This window comes from Acomys russatus, chromosome 9 (assembly GCF_903995435.1).
Source record: "Acomys russatus chromosome 9, mAcoRus1.1, whole genome shotgun sequence".
Lineage (NCBI taxonomy): Eukaryota > Metazoa > Chordata > Mammalia > Rodentia > Muridae > Acomys > Acomys russatus.
Window position 1 is genome coordinate 47,396,255 of NC_067145.1, and position 19,831 is coordinate 47,416,085.

At 41.3% G+C, this 19,831-nt stretch overlaps 1 protein-coding gene across 1 annotated transcript in view; it reads right to left on the minus strand.

Annotated features, from left to right (window-relative positions):
* Positions 1-19,831, minus strand: part of Malrd1 (MAM and LDL receptor class A domain containing 1) — a 641,297-nt gene that overhangs the window by 164,824 nt on the left and 456,642 nt on the right. The window contains exon 33 of the mRNA XM_051151281.1: positions 5,592-5,855. Within this exon, the coding sequence (XP_051007238.1) occupies positions 5,592-5,855 (264 nt within the window). The remainder of the gene's footprint in view (positions 1-5,591; positions 5,856-19,831) is intronic.

Here is a 19,831-nt window from a genome sequence, read left to right on the forward strand (position 1 = left end):
CAAGTGAACTTGATCAAGAAAATCGTCCATTTCCCTTAGATTTTCAAATTTTGTGGCGTATATGCCTTCAAAGTAGGATCTTATGATTCTTTGAATTTCTTCAGTGTCTGTTGTTATGTCTCCCTTTTCATTTCTGATTTTGTTGATTTCAATACTGTCTCTCTGCCTTTTAGTTAGTTTGGCTAATGGTCTGTCTATCTTGTTGATTTTCTCAAAGAACCAGCTTTTGGTTTTGTTGATTCTTTGGACTGTTTTCTTAGTTTCTAATTTGTTAATTTCAGCCCTGAGTTTGATAATTTCCAGGCGTCTACTCCTCTTGGGTGTTTCTGCTTCTTTTTTTTCTAGGGCTTCCAGTTGTGTTGTTAAGATGCTTATGTGCGATGTTTCCAATTTCTTTTTAAAGGCACTTAGTGCTATGAATTTTCCTCTTAGCACTGCTTTCAATGTATCCCACAAATTTGGGTATGTTGTTTCTTCATTTTCATTGAATTTCAGAAACTCCTTGATTTCTTTCTTTATTTCTTCCCTGACCCAGGTGTCATTTAGCAGAGAGTTGTTTAGTTTCCACAAACGTGTAGGCTTTTTGTTATTTCTGCTGTTGTTGAATTGCAGCCTAAGAGCATGGTGATCTGATAGGATACAAGGTATTATTTCAATCCTCTTGTATCTGTTGAGGCTTGCTTTGTGACCTACGATGTGATCAATTTTGGAGAAGGTTCCATGGGGTGCAGAGAAGAAGGTGTATTCTTTCTTGTTTGGGTGAAAGGTTCTATAGATATCTGTTAGATCCATTTGACCCATGGCATTGGTTAATGATGTTATTTCTCGGCTTAGTTTCTGTTTCAATGACTTATCCTTCAGTGAGAGTGGGGTGTTGAAGTCTCCCACTATTATTGTGTGGGGATCGATGTGTGGTTTAAGCTTTTTTAGGAGATCTTTTACATATGTGGGTGCCCTTGTATTGGGAGCATAGATGTTCAGAATTGTGATGTCATCTTGGTTGACTTTACCTTTGATAAGTATGAAGTGTCCTTCCTCATCCCTTTTGATTAATTTTGGTTGAAAGTCTATTTTGTTCGATACTAAAATGGCTACACCTGCTTGCTTCTTGTGACCATTTGCTTGGAATATTTTTTTCCAACCTTTTACCCTGAGGTAATGCCTTTCATTATGGGTGAGATGTGTTTCTTGGATGCAGAAGAATGTTGGGTCTTGTTTATGTACCCATTCGGTTAGTCTGTGTCTTTTTATTGGAGAATTGAGGCCATTGATGTTGAGAGATATTAATGACCAGTGACTGTTAAGAGTCTTAATTTTGATGTTGTTTCCAGTCGAGCGTTTGTGTAGTTGTGTTTTTGCCATGGGATAGTTATCTATTTCCTGGGTAGTTTTGGTTGTAGCTTGACCCTTTGGGATGGAGTTTTCCTTCTAGTACCTTCTGTAAAGCTGGATTTGTGGATAGGTACTGTTTGAATTTGTTTTTGTCATGGAATATTTTGTTTTCTCCATCAATGGTTATTGATAATTTTGCTGGGTAAAGTAGTCTGGCCTGGCATCTGTGTTCTCTTAGGGTTTGCAGGATCTCTGTCCAGGACCTTCTGGCTTTTATGGTCTCTGCTGAGAAGTCAGGTGTAATTCTGATAGGTTTACCATTAAATGTTATTTGGCCCTTTTCCCTTGCAGCTTTTAATATTTTTTCTTTGTTCTGCATGTTTTGTGTTTTGATTATTATGTGGCGGGCAGTTTTTCTTTTCTGGTCAATTCTATTTGGTGTTCTGTAGGCCTCTTGTATGTTTATAGGCATCTCTTTCTTTAGATTGGGGAAATTTTCTTCTATGATTTTGTTGAGAATAGTTTCTGGGCCCTGGAGTCTGATGTCTTCTCTTTCTTCAATGCCTATTATCCGCAAATTTCTTCTTCTTTCATGGTGTCCTTAATTTCTTGGATGTTTTGTGTCAGGAGTTTTCCAGATTTGGCATTTTCTTTAATGGTTGATTCAATATCTGTGATTGTATCTTCTAGCCCTGAGATTCGTTGTTCCATCTCTTGGATTCTGTTAGAAAAGCTCACCTCTGTGTTGCTCGCCTTCTTCTCTGAGGTCTCACGTTCTCGTTTTTCTTCTGTCTGTGTGTTTATCATTGAATCCATTTTCATTTTCAGATCTTGAACTGATTTTTTGATTTCTTTCATCTGATTTTTTGTATATTCCTGAGTTTCTTCCATTGCCTCTTTATAGGTCTTCAGAGCTTGAACCGTTTTAGCTATTTCTTTCATCTGGTTGTTTGCATTTTCCTGCAATTTTTCCAGTTCCACTCTATGTGCTTCTTTTATGTCTCTCACCTGTTTGTCTGCGTCTTCCTGCATTTGATTACGAATTTTATTTGTTTCCCTCCATTATCATCCTCATTACTAAGGATTTGAGGTCATTTTCTTGTATTTTCCGTTGTATTTGAGTTCTCTGGGTGGTTTTCTTTGGGATAGCTGGAAACTGGAGACGCCATGTTGTTTTGGGGTTTTTTGCGTATGCTTTTTCGTTGTCCTTTAGACATCTTGCCGTCTTTGTTTTTGTTGGGTAGCTTCCAGAGTTGAATGGAGGGTGTCTGATGATAGATTCACTTGTTTTCTTACGATTTCCCTAGGCTGCGAGCTCAAAGCTTCACTGGTGTGGATGTTAGGAGGTTAGCCCTGTTGTTCTGGTCTCTCACAGCCAGTGATCCTCAGTCCCTCTCTGCTGTGGATCCTGCAATTGTTCTGGGTCTCTGAATGAGCGTTGGGTCAGGCCAAGGTATCCACAGCCTTCTGTGTTCCCTGCCAAGTCCAGCCAGGAGCACTGGGACCGAACCACGGGCAGAACTCAGCTAGATTCTCAGGGCCAGAACCGTCTGCCAAGCTCAGCTAGGGATTTTGGGCCCAAAATGCACACAGGGCCCAGCCAGAATTTTTGGGCTGGGACTACGCACCAAGCTCCACTAGGGCCTTTTGGCCCAAAGTGCGTGCTGTGGTCAGTTATTGACTCAGGGCCCGAACTGACCACCAATCTCAGCCAGGAATTCTGGATTCAAACTGTACACTGTGTCCAACCAGAGTCTTAGAGCTGGTGGAACCGAGAGCTCTGTCCAGCCTGTGCCACAGCAGGAGAACTGCGGCTGCTCTGAGTTAGCGCCAGTAGTGGAACAAGTGCTCCACCCGGACTGTGTCACCGCAGGGGAGCTGCCGCTGAGCTGAGGTGGTGCCTAGGATGGAACCGCGCACGTCACCAAGCCTGCGCCACAGCAGGAGAACTGCGGCTGCTCTGAGTTAGCGCCAGTGGTGGGACAAGTGCTCCGCCCAGACTGTGTCCCCGCAGGGGAGCTGCCGCTGAGCTGAGGTGGCGCCTAGGATGGAACCGAGCACTTCACCAAGCCTGCGCCACAGCAGGAGAACTGCGGCTGCTCTGAGTTAGCGCCAGTGTTGGAACAAGTGCTCCGCCCGGACTGTGTCCCCGCAGGGGAGCTGCCGCTGAGCTGAGGTGGTGCCTAGGATGGAACCGAGCACGTCACCAAGCCTGCGCCACAGCAGGAGAACTGCGGCTGCTCTGAGTTAGCGCCAGTGGTGGAACAAGTGCTCCGCCCGGACTGTGTCCCCGCAGGGGAGCTGCCGCTGAGCTGAGGTGGCGCCTAGGATGGAACCGAGCACTTCACCAAGCCTGCGCCACAGCAGGAGAACTGCGGCTGCTCTGAGTTAGCGCCAGTGGTGGGACAAGTGCTCCGCCCAGACTGTGTCCCCGCAGGGGAGCTGCCGCTGAGCTGAGGTGGTGCCTAGGATGGAACCGAGCACGTCACCAAGCCTGCGCCACAGCAGGAGAACTGCGGCTGCTCTGAGTTAGCGCCTGTGGTGAAACCAAGTGCTCCGCCCAGACTGTGTCACCGCAGGGGAGCTGCCGCTGAGCTGAGGTAGTGCCTAGTGTGGAGCAGCGTGCTCAACTACGCCTGCGCCACAGCAGGGGAGCTATGGCCACGCTGAGTTAGTGCCTCAGGCAGAATTGTTTGCTGGGCCGGGCCAATACCCGGGACTCTGGGGCCGAACTGTCTGCCGAGTCCAATCTGGGTCCAAAGGCTCCACGCGACCCAAATCCTGCCCCGAGTCCCCTCTCCCGCAGCAATTCCCACCAGCACCACACCACTCGCCTCCACCGGAAGGCTATGAGCTGCAAACCTCAGCCGCCGCTGCTGGTGCCGCTGGTGCTGCCGCCTCTGCCGCTGCCGCTCCGATCAGAGAAAAACCACGCTCCTCCCGTGTGCAGGGGCACGCAGGTCCTCCGCACCCTGGTCCCTCCGAACCGTGGAGCACTCCCGCTGTCGTGATGTTCGGACCTCGGTGTTCCTGGCTCAGAAATCTGTGCAATTCCCTGAATTGTTCACTGGAGCCTCCAAACGCGGTCCACACTGCTCGCCGCCATCTTGGATCGACGATCTTTTCTACTCTTAAGTAGACAACTCAATGACCTCTCTCTCTCTCTCTCTCTCTCTCTCTCTCTCTCTCTCTCTCTCTCTCTCTCTCTAGACAGCAAACAAGCAACAAAATTAGAATTATAAAAAATACCACAGAGAACTTACAAGAAACACACACCCACAGAGAAAACAAAAAACAAAAACAAAAATGTGTCCCCCCAAACAAAAAAGCATAGAAACACCAAACAGGAAGCCATGATAGACAAGAAAAAGGCAGCAAGAAAAAAAAAATCCCCAAATAAAGCATCCTGGGACAAAAAGTCTACACATACTATTGAATTCATTTTGTCTTAGCTGGTCATTGGCCACACCCTTAAGTGTAGTTAACATACCTAGTGAGACTCCACTAGAGAAAATGAATTTTTCCTTTGCAAGCAGATGGAGAAATCACAGAGGGTGAGTTTAGAATAAGGAACTAGGATAAATACTGTATACAGTTATAGAGAGAAAGTGGAAGACTGAAGCAGAGGGTAAAGCATGGGGGAAGGATGATGGGGCGTAAGGAAGGGCATGCAGAGTGACACCTCATAGTAAGAGCCATTTGAGGGCTCATATGAAAAAAGCATGAGCTCTTAACAACAGAATATATACTGATGTAATTTTTTAGTCCTAAACCCGTGTGTGTGTGTGTGTGTGTGTGTGTGTGTGTGCGCGCGCGCGCATGTGTCTGTGTCTGTGTGTGTCTGTGTGTGTGTGTGTGTGTGTGTGTGTGTGTGTGTTCATAACAATCAATTAAATGTCTAGTGTTCTTGACTTGGGCCATCTTTCTTAACATTTAAGATAGAAATAAATTATAACTGTACTACTTAAAAACATCTCAACAAAACTGTTAAAATGGTAAGAAGTACATAAAAATTACCTAGAGTTAAACAGACAAGAAAATAAGAGAAGATTAACAGAAGTTAGTGTAACCACACATGGAATCCTTCTAGACATGGAAAGCAAGAGCAACATGTCATGTTTTAGCAACATTAGACACAAACACCGTTAGTGATGATATGGCTATGGGGAGATTCTAGAGAACTTGACTTAGCCTGTCAAACACTATTGTTTCTAAACAGAATTTCTTCCTGGAATACTGAGTAAATGAAAACAACTCACCACAATTGAATTCATCTTCATGAAAGTGGCAGTCGGTCACTCCATCACAGAGAAGGAGAGAAGGGATGCACTGGCCTTCAGAACACTGGAATTCCGAATCACTGCAGAGTTGAGGAGGGGGACTGAGAGAGCAATCCATCTCATCAGATCCATCTACACAGTCTTCTTGCCCATCACACTTCTCTGAGGCAAGGACACACTGCAGGGTGTAGATACAAGCAAACTGGTCTTCTTCACAATGTGATGGCTGTGGTAAGGCTGGTCCTGAAAAAGAGATCAAGGTAAGTCGTGTTGATGCTGTGATGATTTGCTGGTGTCCAGTATCCATCATCCCAGGGCATATTTATTGTTATGTAATTATAAAACCGTTCAAGTTTTAAATAAATTAATTTTAAATTATGGACTATTAAATTTATAAAATATATAAATGTGATAAACAAATACGCCTTATCTAATCTCAAAAGCTATATTCTTTAAAAGGATCATTTCTCGGGGTTGATGAGATGGCTCAGCAGAAACGGGTACTTTCTGTCAAGCCTGATGACTCGAGTTTGATTATCAGAACCACAGACTAGAAGGGAAGGAACAATTCGGCCAAGTTGTGCTATGATTTCCATATGTTCACTGAGGCATGCCCATACATGTACATATGCACAGATACCCAAAGGATAAATAAATGTAATGAAAATTAAAGAGTGTTGGTGATACATTCCAACAATGGCTATATTAATGGACATGTAACATGGAACGGGGAGTTTTTCAGGAGTCCCACTCCTATCCATAAAGCTTAAGAGCTCACCACAGCATTGTCACAAGTCACCCATCAAACCCGAACTCAACTAGACCCCAATTAGTTCTTCTAATAAACAATTCTCCTTCCTCTGCTTATCTGTGGGAAGAATTTCCTGGAAGATTTCTCCAGTGAACTTTCTCAGCAGGAATATGCCTTCAGAGTTGGCTTCCCAGGGACCCTGATCTAAAGCATAGCCAACTACTAGCACATTTCTTGTTTAAAGTTAAACCTCTTCTGAATTCTTTCTCAACTTTTCCACTGCAATATTTTGATCCAAGAAGAACATGAAATTTCATTTCTCATGGGAGTACAGGTAGGCTCTGAGCTAGAGGTGCTTCTCTGTTAGCTCAATATTTCTTTTAAGTCTCTAGTTTTATCCTAATGTAAATTCTGCTTAGTACAACATATCTTCACAATATGTCCACACACAGACACACAGACACACACACACACATACCTTTTTTTTTTTAAACAATTTTCAACAATGTTTATTGTGTGGCCTTTTTTTTTTCTTTTTTATCACTGTTCAAATAAAACTAAAATTTCTGTAAGAAACACATTGCTTAATTTTAGACCTGAATGTAATCTTCTACGTGCATATTTTAAGAAAATTTGACAATTAGGACAATTTTTCTAAAATTTAAATTTTAACAAATTGATTATGAGATGTGAATTATAGAGTCATACAATTAAGTTAAATTTTCCCATTTCCCTGTAATATCACTAAATGTTCCCTTTTTACCCATTGAAAAGCCTAAGTAGTAACTTAATTCCTACTGCAATTGAAAGAAGACCATTTCATGAAGTTGGACAGTGCATGGTGTCAACTACATGACATTTGGGAAAAGGTAGGACTGTAGAAACAGTGAGGTCCAGGTGTGCTGGGGGTGGTAGAATAAAAAGGAAGGGAGATGCAGAACACTGGGGATTCTTCCAGCACTGAAACTACTCTGTATCATCCAGTAATGTCCATTTGCCAAAATACACCGAATCATCAACACCAAGGTCGATGCCAGGGTGAACCCTAACGTAAAGTATGAACTTTGAGTAACAATGAGGTGTCAGTATAGAGTAATCTCATTGATTGTAACAACTGAACCTCATGACTGAGGAACCCAAATTTATGCGTGGGGAGCATAGTAAATCCTTATATATTCTGCTTGCTTTTGTTGTGATGTGTCAAATTCTCTTCTACACAAGTCATATATGTATGGTTTTGTATCTCACAAAACATTCTATATATACTGGTGTCAGTATAAATGCCAGTACTGGTGGTGAGCTTTTTGTGTGTATTTGTGTGTACAGTTATGAATATAGAGGCTATATTCAGTCTGTTACTCATGTCTAATAATTTGTTCTCGAAATCCCCACGTTCTGAATCTCTACAAGTCCTTGTGGAATGGTTGAAATCCAGCCATAGAAGCAGGTAATACTTTAGTAAATATAGTGTGAACTGGGCTAGCTCATAGTTCCATGTCTCCCTGGGTCCAAAAATTTGCTTAGTAAGATTAATTAAACTAATGGCATTGAGGTTTAGGGGCAGTGTGAGCAGAAGGGAAACAGTGTCAGATCAATTTTAACTATGATGTGTTCTCTTGAAAAATGTGTGACATTAGAGAGCTATTTCACAAGAGAGTATGTCATTCTCTTACAGTAAAAACTTTTACTTATGTTAGGGAAACAGTACGTTTTATGTTGACAATCTCCTGTTTATCCCTTGGAATATGAATAAAATAGAGAAGTTTAAAAAGTGTAACACACAACGAGAGATACTTACAAATGTGTGTGTGTGTGTGTGTGTGTGTGTGTGTGTGTGTGTGTGTGTGTGGTGGCTGGGGGAAAGAAAGAGACAGAGAACTGAGAAATACTGATTCACTTTTTTGTTTTATTTTTTTTTATTAATTTATTCTTGTTACATCTCAATGGTTACCCCATCCCTTGTATCCTCCCATTCTTCCCTCCCTCCCATTTTCCCATTATTCCCCTCCCCTATGACTGTTCCTGAGGGGGATTACCTCCCCCTGTATATGCTCATAGGGTATCAAGTCTCTTCTTGGTAACCTGCTATCTTTCCTCTGAGTGCCACCAGGTCTCCCCCTCCAGGGGACATGGTCAAATGTGAGGCACCAGGGTATGTGAGAAAGTCATACCCCACTCTCCACTCAACTGTGGAGAATGTTTTGACCATTGGCTAGATCTGGGTAGGGGTTTAAAGTTTACCACCTGTATTGTCCTTGGCTGGTGCCTTGGTTTGGGCGGGACCCCTGGGCCCAAATCTGCCTATCATAATGTTCTACTCGTAGGTTTCTAGGACCCTCTGGATCCTTCATTTTTAAGTAATTTTATTCACTATGTGATTTATAAGTTTTCTTAAGCTATGATACTCCAAATGTATTATATTGCCCTGATAACAGGAAAAGAGAAGAGAATTAACCTAGTGAAACCATAGTTCATCAGCTACGATGTTTCTTGAAAGGAGGATCACAAGACTCTAGTGACTTGAAATCAACAATTATGTCTTACTCTCATCTTTAGGTTGCAAGTGATTTATTCTTTGTAGATTAGAGCTGATTCACGGATTAAGCAAACTAAGATATAATCTCTTTCTGTGTCCCTAGCACTGTCTTTGGCACTGGAAAGCACTGGTGGAAATTCAAATGTTATCTTGAACTGTATATATAAGGGGCCAATCCCTTATCTCTGTTGCAAAGTACAGGGAGCATGTAAATATCAGCTGTCTTGTGCTTCAACAACAAATGGGTTCAGAAATGTGGCTGCAGACTTTGTTTCCTTACTATGTACACTTGCATTCAGAACAGGCATTCCGAAGCAAAATAAAGTCTCTTAAAATATGTAGTGTCATCAGGGAATTGCAATTGCTCTCCTACATTAGTACCTGAACAGCATCTTTGCTCAATCAGAGCTTTGATTTTACATAGAATTTGGAAATTCCTAGTTGGAGAGGGAAAATGTTTTCCTTTTTTTTGAGAAAATAGTGGCATCTCTTTACTCACGTAGAGTTGAGGGCATGAATTCTATATATATTTCTCTACTAAAAAATAATAATTCAATGCCTTAAATATCAATTATGCATTACCTAATTGACTATTTTGATAGGCTAAATATACCGTAAAAATAATAATGAACCGAAAAGATATATATACACACACATATGTACATATATACCTATATATAGGAAAGCTCTTTTAACATATTATCCTCACTTATATTTAAATAAAGGTAGTCTTTCTCAACTAATATGATAATTTGCTCTACACAGATACCTGGGACTCTACAAACTGTTTTACAACAATTTGGAATCTTCCATTAACAGCTGCAACAAAAAAAAGTCATATGTTAGTTTTTTAGTTGCATGATTTTATGTGTATGTGTGTCTCTTCCTGATACCAGTGTTGTTTTCTAACAGGTCTTAGAGGGGAGAAAGAAAACTATCTTTTAGAAATAAAAAGAATGTATCTGGTGAAAGAAGTTTAAGAATTCACATTGTCACTCACTTCAACTTTCCTAGATATCAACCTACACACCTCCCTCTGATCACCACATTCCACTTTCCCCTGTGTGCTGCGGACTATTCCAGTCCCAGCATTGTGACTGTCTCTTTGTTCTCTTCGTAATGCTAAGTTTCATTGCTCACTTATTCCTAGATGATAATAGAAACATAGTCTTCACAGCAAAATTATTTTATGAGAACACTTAGTGGGGCCTTTTGATGAGATTCATAGGCATTCATTGAAATCCCAGGGATAACCTGATGAGATTTATCTATATGATGACCGTGTTTAGTGAAAGCAACATTGTTTTGAAAGGAAAATACACACATGAAACTTTAGCTCCAAATATCAAAAATTAACCTATTTGTATATACTACCAGACTTGGTGACTTAATTGGTATATATGCTTTCTGTAAGTTATAGGAAATAAGTTATAAATTGGTTATTATCCTGTGGATATTATACCAACAACAATGAAAATATTGTATAAACTTATGTTGGGATATTATAATTTTAATCATAATTCATAAAGACTCTTGACTTGAGACAACTTTGGATTTTTGAATGTATGCTAACATTTCCTGAAGATATCTTCATAATGTATATAAACAATAACAATTTTTTAGAGTGTTCATTTTTATAAGGAACCAAAAGAAAGTAGTTCTGTTACTGCTACTTTATTTCATAAATCTAATAGCTTATGTATTCCTGGAAAGACAGAATTTGCCTTTTTTTTTTTTTTTTTTTTTTTTTGACTATAGAAAATAGGAGATTACTGACATATGTGGAGCTATTCTGGTCTGAGTACAGCATGTTGAGCAAAGGTTGTCTGTCTGGTCTTTAGGATGTACCTTAGTGGGAAGTGAAAACATGAAGAGAAAATAGACAAAGAAAGGAAACTGGAGTTTCCATAGGTTAGAACCAACATGGAAGCTGAAAATGATCTGAAAACAGGTGCCAAATAACATGAAAAATATTTTTCCATTGATTACCTACAGTCAGACAAGGTTAAAGCCTACAGAAAGCTTACAGAGTGCATATGTATATAAACACACTTGCATGCACTGATATATGTGTGTGAACATATGCAAAAGTAAGTGCACATTCACGGATGTGCATATCCTTACATGGAACTGTAAAGTTATGTACTGGGGCTAGTTCCTAGTGGATAATGTGGCATGGGTGATGAGCAAGGGACTTCAGGTAGTGGTGGAGGATTAGGAGAGCTATTGTCAGAATCCTACCTTTCTCCTGACACATGCAGAGGTGGAAGGCTAGAAAGAAATTCAAGTGCTAAAGAAACAGAGTATATTAAAAACATTCCCCATACCACTTTTGTTCAGCAGCATTATCACAACCAACAGAGGGGTTTTCCTTCTGTGATGGTGACATATACAACAAATATTCTGACTTCAGAGGCCCAAACTAATCTGAACGTGAAAAACACATAAAAGTCTGCAAGGGTAGGTTGGAAGGTGGATCATTTCTTTCTTGTCATGATGTGGAGGACCCAGGGAGAGTCCAGCGGATTACAGGTTCTTTGTCGCTTTATCATTTCCATATAATGCTACAATTCCTAGCCTGGTGATGTCTGTGTTATTGTGGCTTTGGCCGAGTGCAAGGTTGGGTGTCATTAAACTCACAGAGGCTGTACGTCTTTCTCTGACACACTATGGACCCTTTTCAACACCACTCAATTATGAGATCTTTCTCTTGTTATACAAAAATTGAGAATGCTGAGTAAATCCCACCTCTCTAACATACCGCACAGACAAAACTAGAAGGAATGAAAGAGCATGATGTAATACTTGTTGGATGCTGGTAGTTGTAGTGTAAGTGTTCATATGCACTTGGAAAGCCTCTTTTCCATCTGGCTTAGGGAGGCCAAATGAGTCAATCGCATTCAATGGGGGGTATTTCAGGTGTAATGTCTGAACTGCTAATATGATTTCAAAAAAGAAATTAATTAATTAATTAAAAATTGTCACACATTTCATGGAAGATTCAAAAATAAGCAAAATGAACAAAGCCAGTAACTGTGGCTTCACAACTACCAGTGAACAGGGAATTAGCCAGATATAGATATTTAACTTAAGAGTTATATGAATAATTAAAGAGATAGATAAATAAATAAATAAATATCTCAAAATAGGTTTTGGATAATATATTGTAATTGTAAAACTAAAAATCTCACATCTGTCATGCTAACTTTTACTTTCCTTACATAAAAAGAGCGATTTAGTATTAATCTGCATATAATTGTCTTGTTCTATTAATTTACAAATATCTTTGATATCGTTGGTCAAATGAGGTGGCTCAGCATAGAGATGTAAGCTACAGAACATGCAAGCAGACTCTTCCAAAACAACCATGAAATCAACGTCATACTAGTTACAGCATACAGAGAAATAACACAGGTCTAGTCTGCTAAGTCTCTTGTTCTGGCATAGAAGACTAGGCTGTGGCTTCTCAATTCTTTGGACATCTTTGTACTTAAATTTAGTCAATTCTCTAATCTCATATTTTCTGTTTTGAGGAAGTTTATAGTAACGAAAAATATAGACTCACACAGTCATTCTTTGTTGAGTTTAGAAAGTTTCCTTTTCCCATTTTTAACTATTTCTAAGAAACCCATCTTTTCTGAGCAAAATGGTCTTACCTGGCAAAACAGCTGGCCACTCTGATTTTTAAAAAGTTATAAATTGGCCATTTTGTTAAAGTTATTTGCTTTTCTTTTTGAAGAAACAGTTCTCCACAAAACAATCAATTTTCAGTGATGTGGCATCATATTCTTCTGTGGGTTCTTAATCAACAAACCTTTGTTTTGTAAGCTCTGAATATAAACCAGGCCTAATATACATGTTCCAGAGAATTAGAAAAATCATAATGGAAATATACAATATCCACATGAGAGCATACTTCATGCTGGCTCTGAAGGCCACTTAAGTCTCTTTGACATAGCTGGCCTGGCAAGCTTCAGGATACTGAGTGTGTCCAAATGAACATAGAAGTAAGAAAAGGCAGAGCAAGGCATGGTGGCACAGGCCTTTAATCCCTGCACTTGGGAGGCAGAGGCAGGCGGATCACTGTGAGTTTGAGGTCAGCCTGGTTTACAAAGTCAGTCGAGGACAGCCAAAGCTACACAGGGAAACTCTCTCGAAAAACCAAAATACAAAATAAAACAAAACAAAAAAAGAAAGGGCTAAGGTAACTTTCTGAACTGACAAGGGTTATAGAAATTTATATTATTACCATATGATAAATTCCTAAATTGCTATTCTGTTCTTTGAGATATGTATTAGTACGGGCAATACATACGTTTATGCATTCATCATATATGTATGTATGTATGTATTTTAATGTATGTACATCCTTCAAGTATATGTGTTTAGGTGGCCAATACCATTGGTCATTTCAAAACGTTCATCTTTAAGGGGAAGGCAGATAGAATTCTGTATGATTTGTGTTTTATGTTCAGGCCTAGTCTGAGATCTTTGTCACACTCTGGTGATAGAGTACAATTTACACTGCAGGGTGGCATTTCCACTGTAGGCATTTGGGTTTCTTCCCCTTTTTGGACTGAATTTCTTCCTCCTAATGCTCAGCAGGAAAGAAAGAGCAAGTAATCTTTCCCATGGCAGGTGGCTTCCCCAAAGGAAGTTGAGCAAAGGATGAAGTTTTGGCACCTTGAACCTGCATGACCCTCACTTCTGGGGAAAGTTTCTGGTTCTTGTTTCATTATCTTCAGATCTAAGGAATCCATTTGAAAAGTAAAGCAGAAAATACCATCTCCTAACAGACAGCAAGAACATATGACCTTCCCTCCCATAGTAGCTTTAAAGCCTAATAATCTCCCATAATCCAGTAAGTGAATCAGGAACAACTGATAATCTTTTTTCTTTGAGCATTTTGCACACTCATCATCATTCAGTTTAATGTGAGCCCAGTGTATGAGTCACTGACTGGTGCTAACCTGTGAAACTGAACCTTGCCTCAGAGGAAGGATAGCAGGTTACCAAGAAGAGACTTGATACCCTATGAGCATATACAGGGGGAGGAGGTCCCCCTCAGTCACAGTCATAGGGAAGGGGAGTAAGGGGAAAGTGGGAAGGAGGGAGGAATGGGACGATACAAGGGATGGGATAACAATTGAGATGTAATATGAATAAATTAATAAATTATATTAAAAAATAAATAAAAAAAGAAATTGAACCTGCATTCAAATTGCTTTAAGTAATTTTATCTACAATTGCTATCATATACATGTTCTCTCTACTGACTTGAAATTTTTATATGGTTCCCAGTCAATCTTAAAGTCAAAGTTCGCTTGTTATTGCTATACTGACAACAATCAATTGGGTTACTGACAATGGGGATATTTTAATAGAGCAAAATCTACATGTCAAACTACAAATTCTGAGTGTCTTCAATTGCATAGTAACACACAAGGGAATTGCAAGCTTAAAACTAGCTATTCTGCAATAGAGTGCCGCTTCCTGTGGAGAAGATTAAGGATACTTCTTGAAGAAGCCAGCTTTGGCTTTGCCCTTGAAATCAAGGACGGATTTTCACAAGAGGAGATAAAGGGCAGGGAGTTCTTAGCCAGGCATTGCAACAGAACTAAAGTTATGGAGATGGGAGCATAGGGAGCAGCACTAGATAAAAATGAGAACTACTTTGAAGAAATTATTTTTATAGACAGAGAGAGAGAGACAGACAGACAGAGAGAGAGAGAGACAGACAGACAGACAGAGAGAGAGAGACAGAGAGAGAGACAGACAGACAGAGAGAGACAGAGAGAGAGACAGAGACAGACAGAGAGAGACAGACAGAGAGAGAGACAGAGAGAGAGACACAGAGAGACAGAGAGAGAGACAGACAGAGAGAAAGACAGACAGAGACAGAGACAGAGACAGACAGACAGACAGAGAGAGACAGAGAGAGAGAGAAGGAAAGAGAGAGAGAGAGAGAGAGAGAGAGAGAGAGGGAGAGAGAGAGAGAGAGAACACAAATGATTCCTGTTAAAGGGTAGGAAACTAATTTAGTAGTTGGCTGGGAATTTTTCAGTAATTTTCTTCTACTGTATATCATAGTGGTTTATAGACTTTACTGCTTTTACTGTTATTCTCTCTCCCCATTTGCAATTAGAATATAGTGGATTTATTGTTATCAATACACATTACCATTTGGTGGAAATGTTATAGCATTTTCAAGAGTGATTATGTAAATGAGAAGACAAGATGTCCATAGCCCAAAGTAGGGTGGGTAGAAATGGGTATACTAGTTTACCTGACAGAACACTGATATGAAACTACTGATTTAAGACTGACCAAACGTATGTTTCCAACTGGCACTTTCAATTTTGAGATGATAGAGCAATGATTAAAGAATCCTTGTAGTGAGGTTTTTCAAGATGGCGGCGAGCAGTGTGAACCGCGTTTGGAGGCTCCAGTGAACAGTTCAGGGAATTGCACAGATTTCTGAGCCAGGAACACTGAGGTTCGAACATCACGGCAGCGGGAGTGCTCCACGGTTTGGAGGGACCAGGGTGCGGAGGACCTGCATGCCCTTGCACACGGGAGGAGCGTGGATATTCTCTGATCGGAGCGGCAGCGGCAGAGGCAGCAGCACCAGCGGCACCAGCAGTGGTGGCTGAGGTTTGCAGCTCATAGCCTTCTGGTGGAGGCGATTGGTGTAGTGGCTGGTGGGAGTTGCTGCAGGACAGGGGACTCGGGGCAGGATTTGGGTCTCGTGGAGCCTTCAGACCCAGACTGGACTTGGCGGACAGTTTGGCCCCAGAGTCCCGGGTACTGGCCCAGCCCAGCAAGCAATTCTGCCCGAGGCACTAACTCAGCTTCGGCCGCAGCTCCCCTGCTGTGGCACAGGCTTAGTTGAGTGCGCAGCTCCACACTAGGCAGCACTGCAGCTCAGCGGCAGCTCCCCTGCAGTGACACAGTCTGGGCGGAGCACTTGGTTGAACCACAGGCGCTAACTCAGAGCAGCCGCAGTTCTCCTGCTGTGGCGCAGGCGTGGCCAAGCACTCAGTTCCACCCTAGGCGCCACCTCAGCTCAGCGGCAGCTCCCCTGCAGTGACACAGTCTGGGCAGAGCACTTGGTTCCACCATTGGCGCTAACTCAGAGCAGCCGCAGGTCTCCTGCTGTGGCGCAGGCTTGGTGGAGTGCGCAGTTCCATCCTAGGCACCACCTCAGCTCAGCGGCAGCTCCCCTGCGGTGACACAGTCTGGGCGGAGCACTTGGTTGAACCACAGGCACTAACTCAGAGCAGCCGCAGTTCTCCTGCTGTGGCGCAGGCTTGGCCAAGCACTCAGTTCCACCCTAGGCGCCACCTCAGCTCAGTGGCAGCTCCCCTGCAGTGACATAGTCTGGGCAGAGCACTTGGTTCCACCATTGGTGCTAACTCAGAGCAGCTGCAGGTCTCCTGCTGTGTTACAGGCTGGACAGAGGGCTCGGTTCCACCAGCTCTAAGACTCTGGTTGGACACAGTGTGCAGTTTGAATCCAGAGTTCCTGGCTGAGATTGGTGGTCAGTTCGGGTCCTGAGTCAATAACTGACCACAGCACGCACTTTGGGCCAAAAGGCCCTAGCGGAGCTTGGTGCATAGTCCCAGCCCAAAAATTCTGGCTGGACCCTGTGCGCATTTTGGGCCCAGAATCCCTAGCTGAGCTCAGCAGACGGTTCAGGCCCTGAGAATCTAGCTGAGTTCAGCTCGTGGTTCAGGGCCAGTGTTCCTGGCTGGACTTGGCAGGGAACACAGAAGGCTGTGGATACCTTGGCCTGACCCAATGCTCATTCAGAGACCCAGAACAATTGCAGGTTCCACAGCACAGGGGGGCTGAAGATCACTGGCTGTGAGAGACCAGAACAATAGGGCTAACCTCCTAACATCCACACCAGTGAAGCTTTGAGCTCCCAGACTAGGGAAATCGTGAGAAAATAAGTGAATCTATCGTCAGACAACCTCCATCCAACTCTGGAAGCTACCCAACAAAAACAAAGACGGCAAGATGTCTAAAGGACAACGAAAAAGCATATGCAAAAAACCCCCAAACAACATGGCGTCTCCAGTTTCCAGGTATCCCAAAGAAAACAACCCAGAGAACTCAAATACAATGGAAATACAAGAAAATGACCTCAAATCCTTAGTAATGAGGATGATAATGGAGGAAACAAATAAAATTCGTAATCAAATACAGGAAGACGCAGACAAACAGGTGAGAGACATAAAAGAAGCACATAGAGTGGAACTGGAAAAATTGCAGGAAAATGCTAACAACCAGATGAAAGAAATAAATAAAACGGTTCAAGCTCTGAAGACCTATAAAGAGGCAATGGAAGAAACTCAGGAATATACAAACAATCAGATGAAAGAAATCAAAAATCAGTTCAAGATCTGAAAATGAAAATGGATTCAATGATAAACACACAGACAGAAGAAAAACGAGAACGTGAGACCTCAGAGAAGAAGGCGAGCAACACAGAGGTGAGCTTTTCTAACAGAATCCAAGAGATGGAAGAACGAATCTCAGGGCTAGAAGATACAATCACAGATACTGAATCAACCATTAAAGAAAATGCCAAATCTGGAAAACTCCTGACACAAAACATCCAAGAAATTAAGGACACCATGAAAAGAAGAAATCTGAGGATAATAGGCATTGAAGAAAGAGAAGACATCAGACTCCAGGGCCCAGAAACTATTCTCAACAAAATCATAGAAGAAAATTCCCCAATCTAAAGAAAGAAGTGCCTATAAACATACAAGAGGCCTACAGAACACCAAATAGAATTGACCAGAAAAGAAAAACTGCCCGCCACATAATAATCAAAACACAAAACATGCAGAACAAAGAAAAAATATTAAAAGCTGCAAGGGAAAAGGGCCAAAAAACATTTAATGGTAAACCTATCAGAATTACACCCGACTTCTCAGCAGAGACCATAAAAGCCAGAAGGGCCTGGACAGAGATCCTGCAAACCCTAAGAGACCACAGATGCCAGGCCAGACTACTTTACCCAGCAAAATTATCAATAACCATTGATGGAGAAAACAAAATATTCCATGACAAAAACAAATTCAAACAGTACCTATCCACAAATCCAGCTTTATAGAAGGTACTAAAAGGAAAACTCCATCCCAAAGGGTCAAGCTACAACCAAAACTACCCAGGAAATAGATAACTATCCCATGGCAAAAACACAACTACACAAACGCTCGACTGGAAACAACATCAAAATTAAGACTCTTAATAGTCACTGGTCATTAATATCTCTCAACATCAATGGCCTCAATTCTCCAATAAAAAGACACAGACTAACTGAATGGGTACATAAACAAGATCCAACATTCTTCTGCATCCAAGAAACACATCTCACCCATAATAAAAGGCATTACCTCAGGGTAAAAGGTTGGAAAAAAATATTCCAAGCAAATGGTCACAAGAAGCAAGCAGGCGTAGCCATTTTACTATCGAACAAAATAGACTTTCAACCAAAATTAATCAAAGGGATGAGGAAGGAAACTTCATACTCATCAAAGGTAAAGTCAACCAAGATGACATCACAATTCTGAACATCTATGCTCCCAATACAAGGGCACCCACATTTGTAAAAGATCTCCTAAAAAAGCTTAAACCACACATCGATCCCCACACAATAATAGTGGGAGACTTCAACACCCCACTCTCACTGAAGAATAAGTCATTGAAACAGAAACTAAGCAGAGAAATAACATCATTAACCAATGCCATGGGTCAAATGGATCTAACAGATATCTATAGAACCTTTCACCCAAACAAGAAAGAATACACCTTCTTCTCTGCACCCCATGGAACCTTCTCCCAAATTGATCACATTGTAGGTCACAAAGCAAGCCTCAATAGATACAAGAGGATTGAAATAATACCTTGTATCCTATCAGATCACCATGCTCTTAGGCTGCAATTCAACAACAACAGAAATAACAAAAAGCTTACACGTACGTGGAAACTAAACAACTCTCTGCTAAATGACACCTGGGTCAGGGAAGAAATAAAGAAAGAAATCAAGGAGTTTCTGAAATTCAATGAAAATGAAGAAACAACATACCCAAATTTGTGGGATACATTGAAAGCAGTGCTAAGAGGAAAATTCATAGCACTAAGTGCCTTTAAAAAGAAATTGGAAACATCACACATAAGCATCTTAACAACACAACTGGAAGCCTTAGAAAAACAAGAAGCAGAAACACCCAAGAGGAGTAGACGCCTGGAAATAATCAAACTCAGGGCTGAAATTAACAAATTAGAAACTAAGAAAATGGTCCAAAGAATCAACGAAACCAAAAGCTGGTTCTTTATAGATGCAAAAATACTAAATAAAATACTTGCAAAACGAATACAGGCACACATCAAAGATATCATTCATCATGACCAAGTAGGCTTCATTCCAGGCACACATATGGTCACTTGATTTTTGACAAAGAAGCCAAATCCATTCAATGGAAAAAGGATAGCATCTTCAACAAATGGTGCTGGTCTAACTGGAGGTCTATGTGTAAAAAAATGAAACTGGACCCATATTTGTCACCTTGCACAAAACTCAAATCCAAGTGGATTAAAGACCTCAACATAAAACCAGAGACACTTAGCCCCTTAGAGGAAAAAGTGGGAAAGAGCCTGGAACTTATTGGCACAGGAGACAACTTCCTGAACAGAACACCAACGGCCCAGGCCTTAATGTCAACCATTAATAAATGGGACCTCATGAGGCTGAGAAGCTTCTGTAAGGCAGGAGACACTGTCAAGAGAACAAAGCGACAGCCTAAAGACTGGGAAAAAATCTTCACCAACCTTACATCTGACAAAGGTCTAATATCCAAAATATATAAAGAACTCAAGAAATTAAACACCACCAAACCGAATAACCCAATTGAGAAA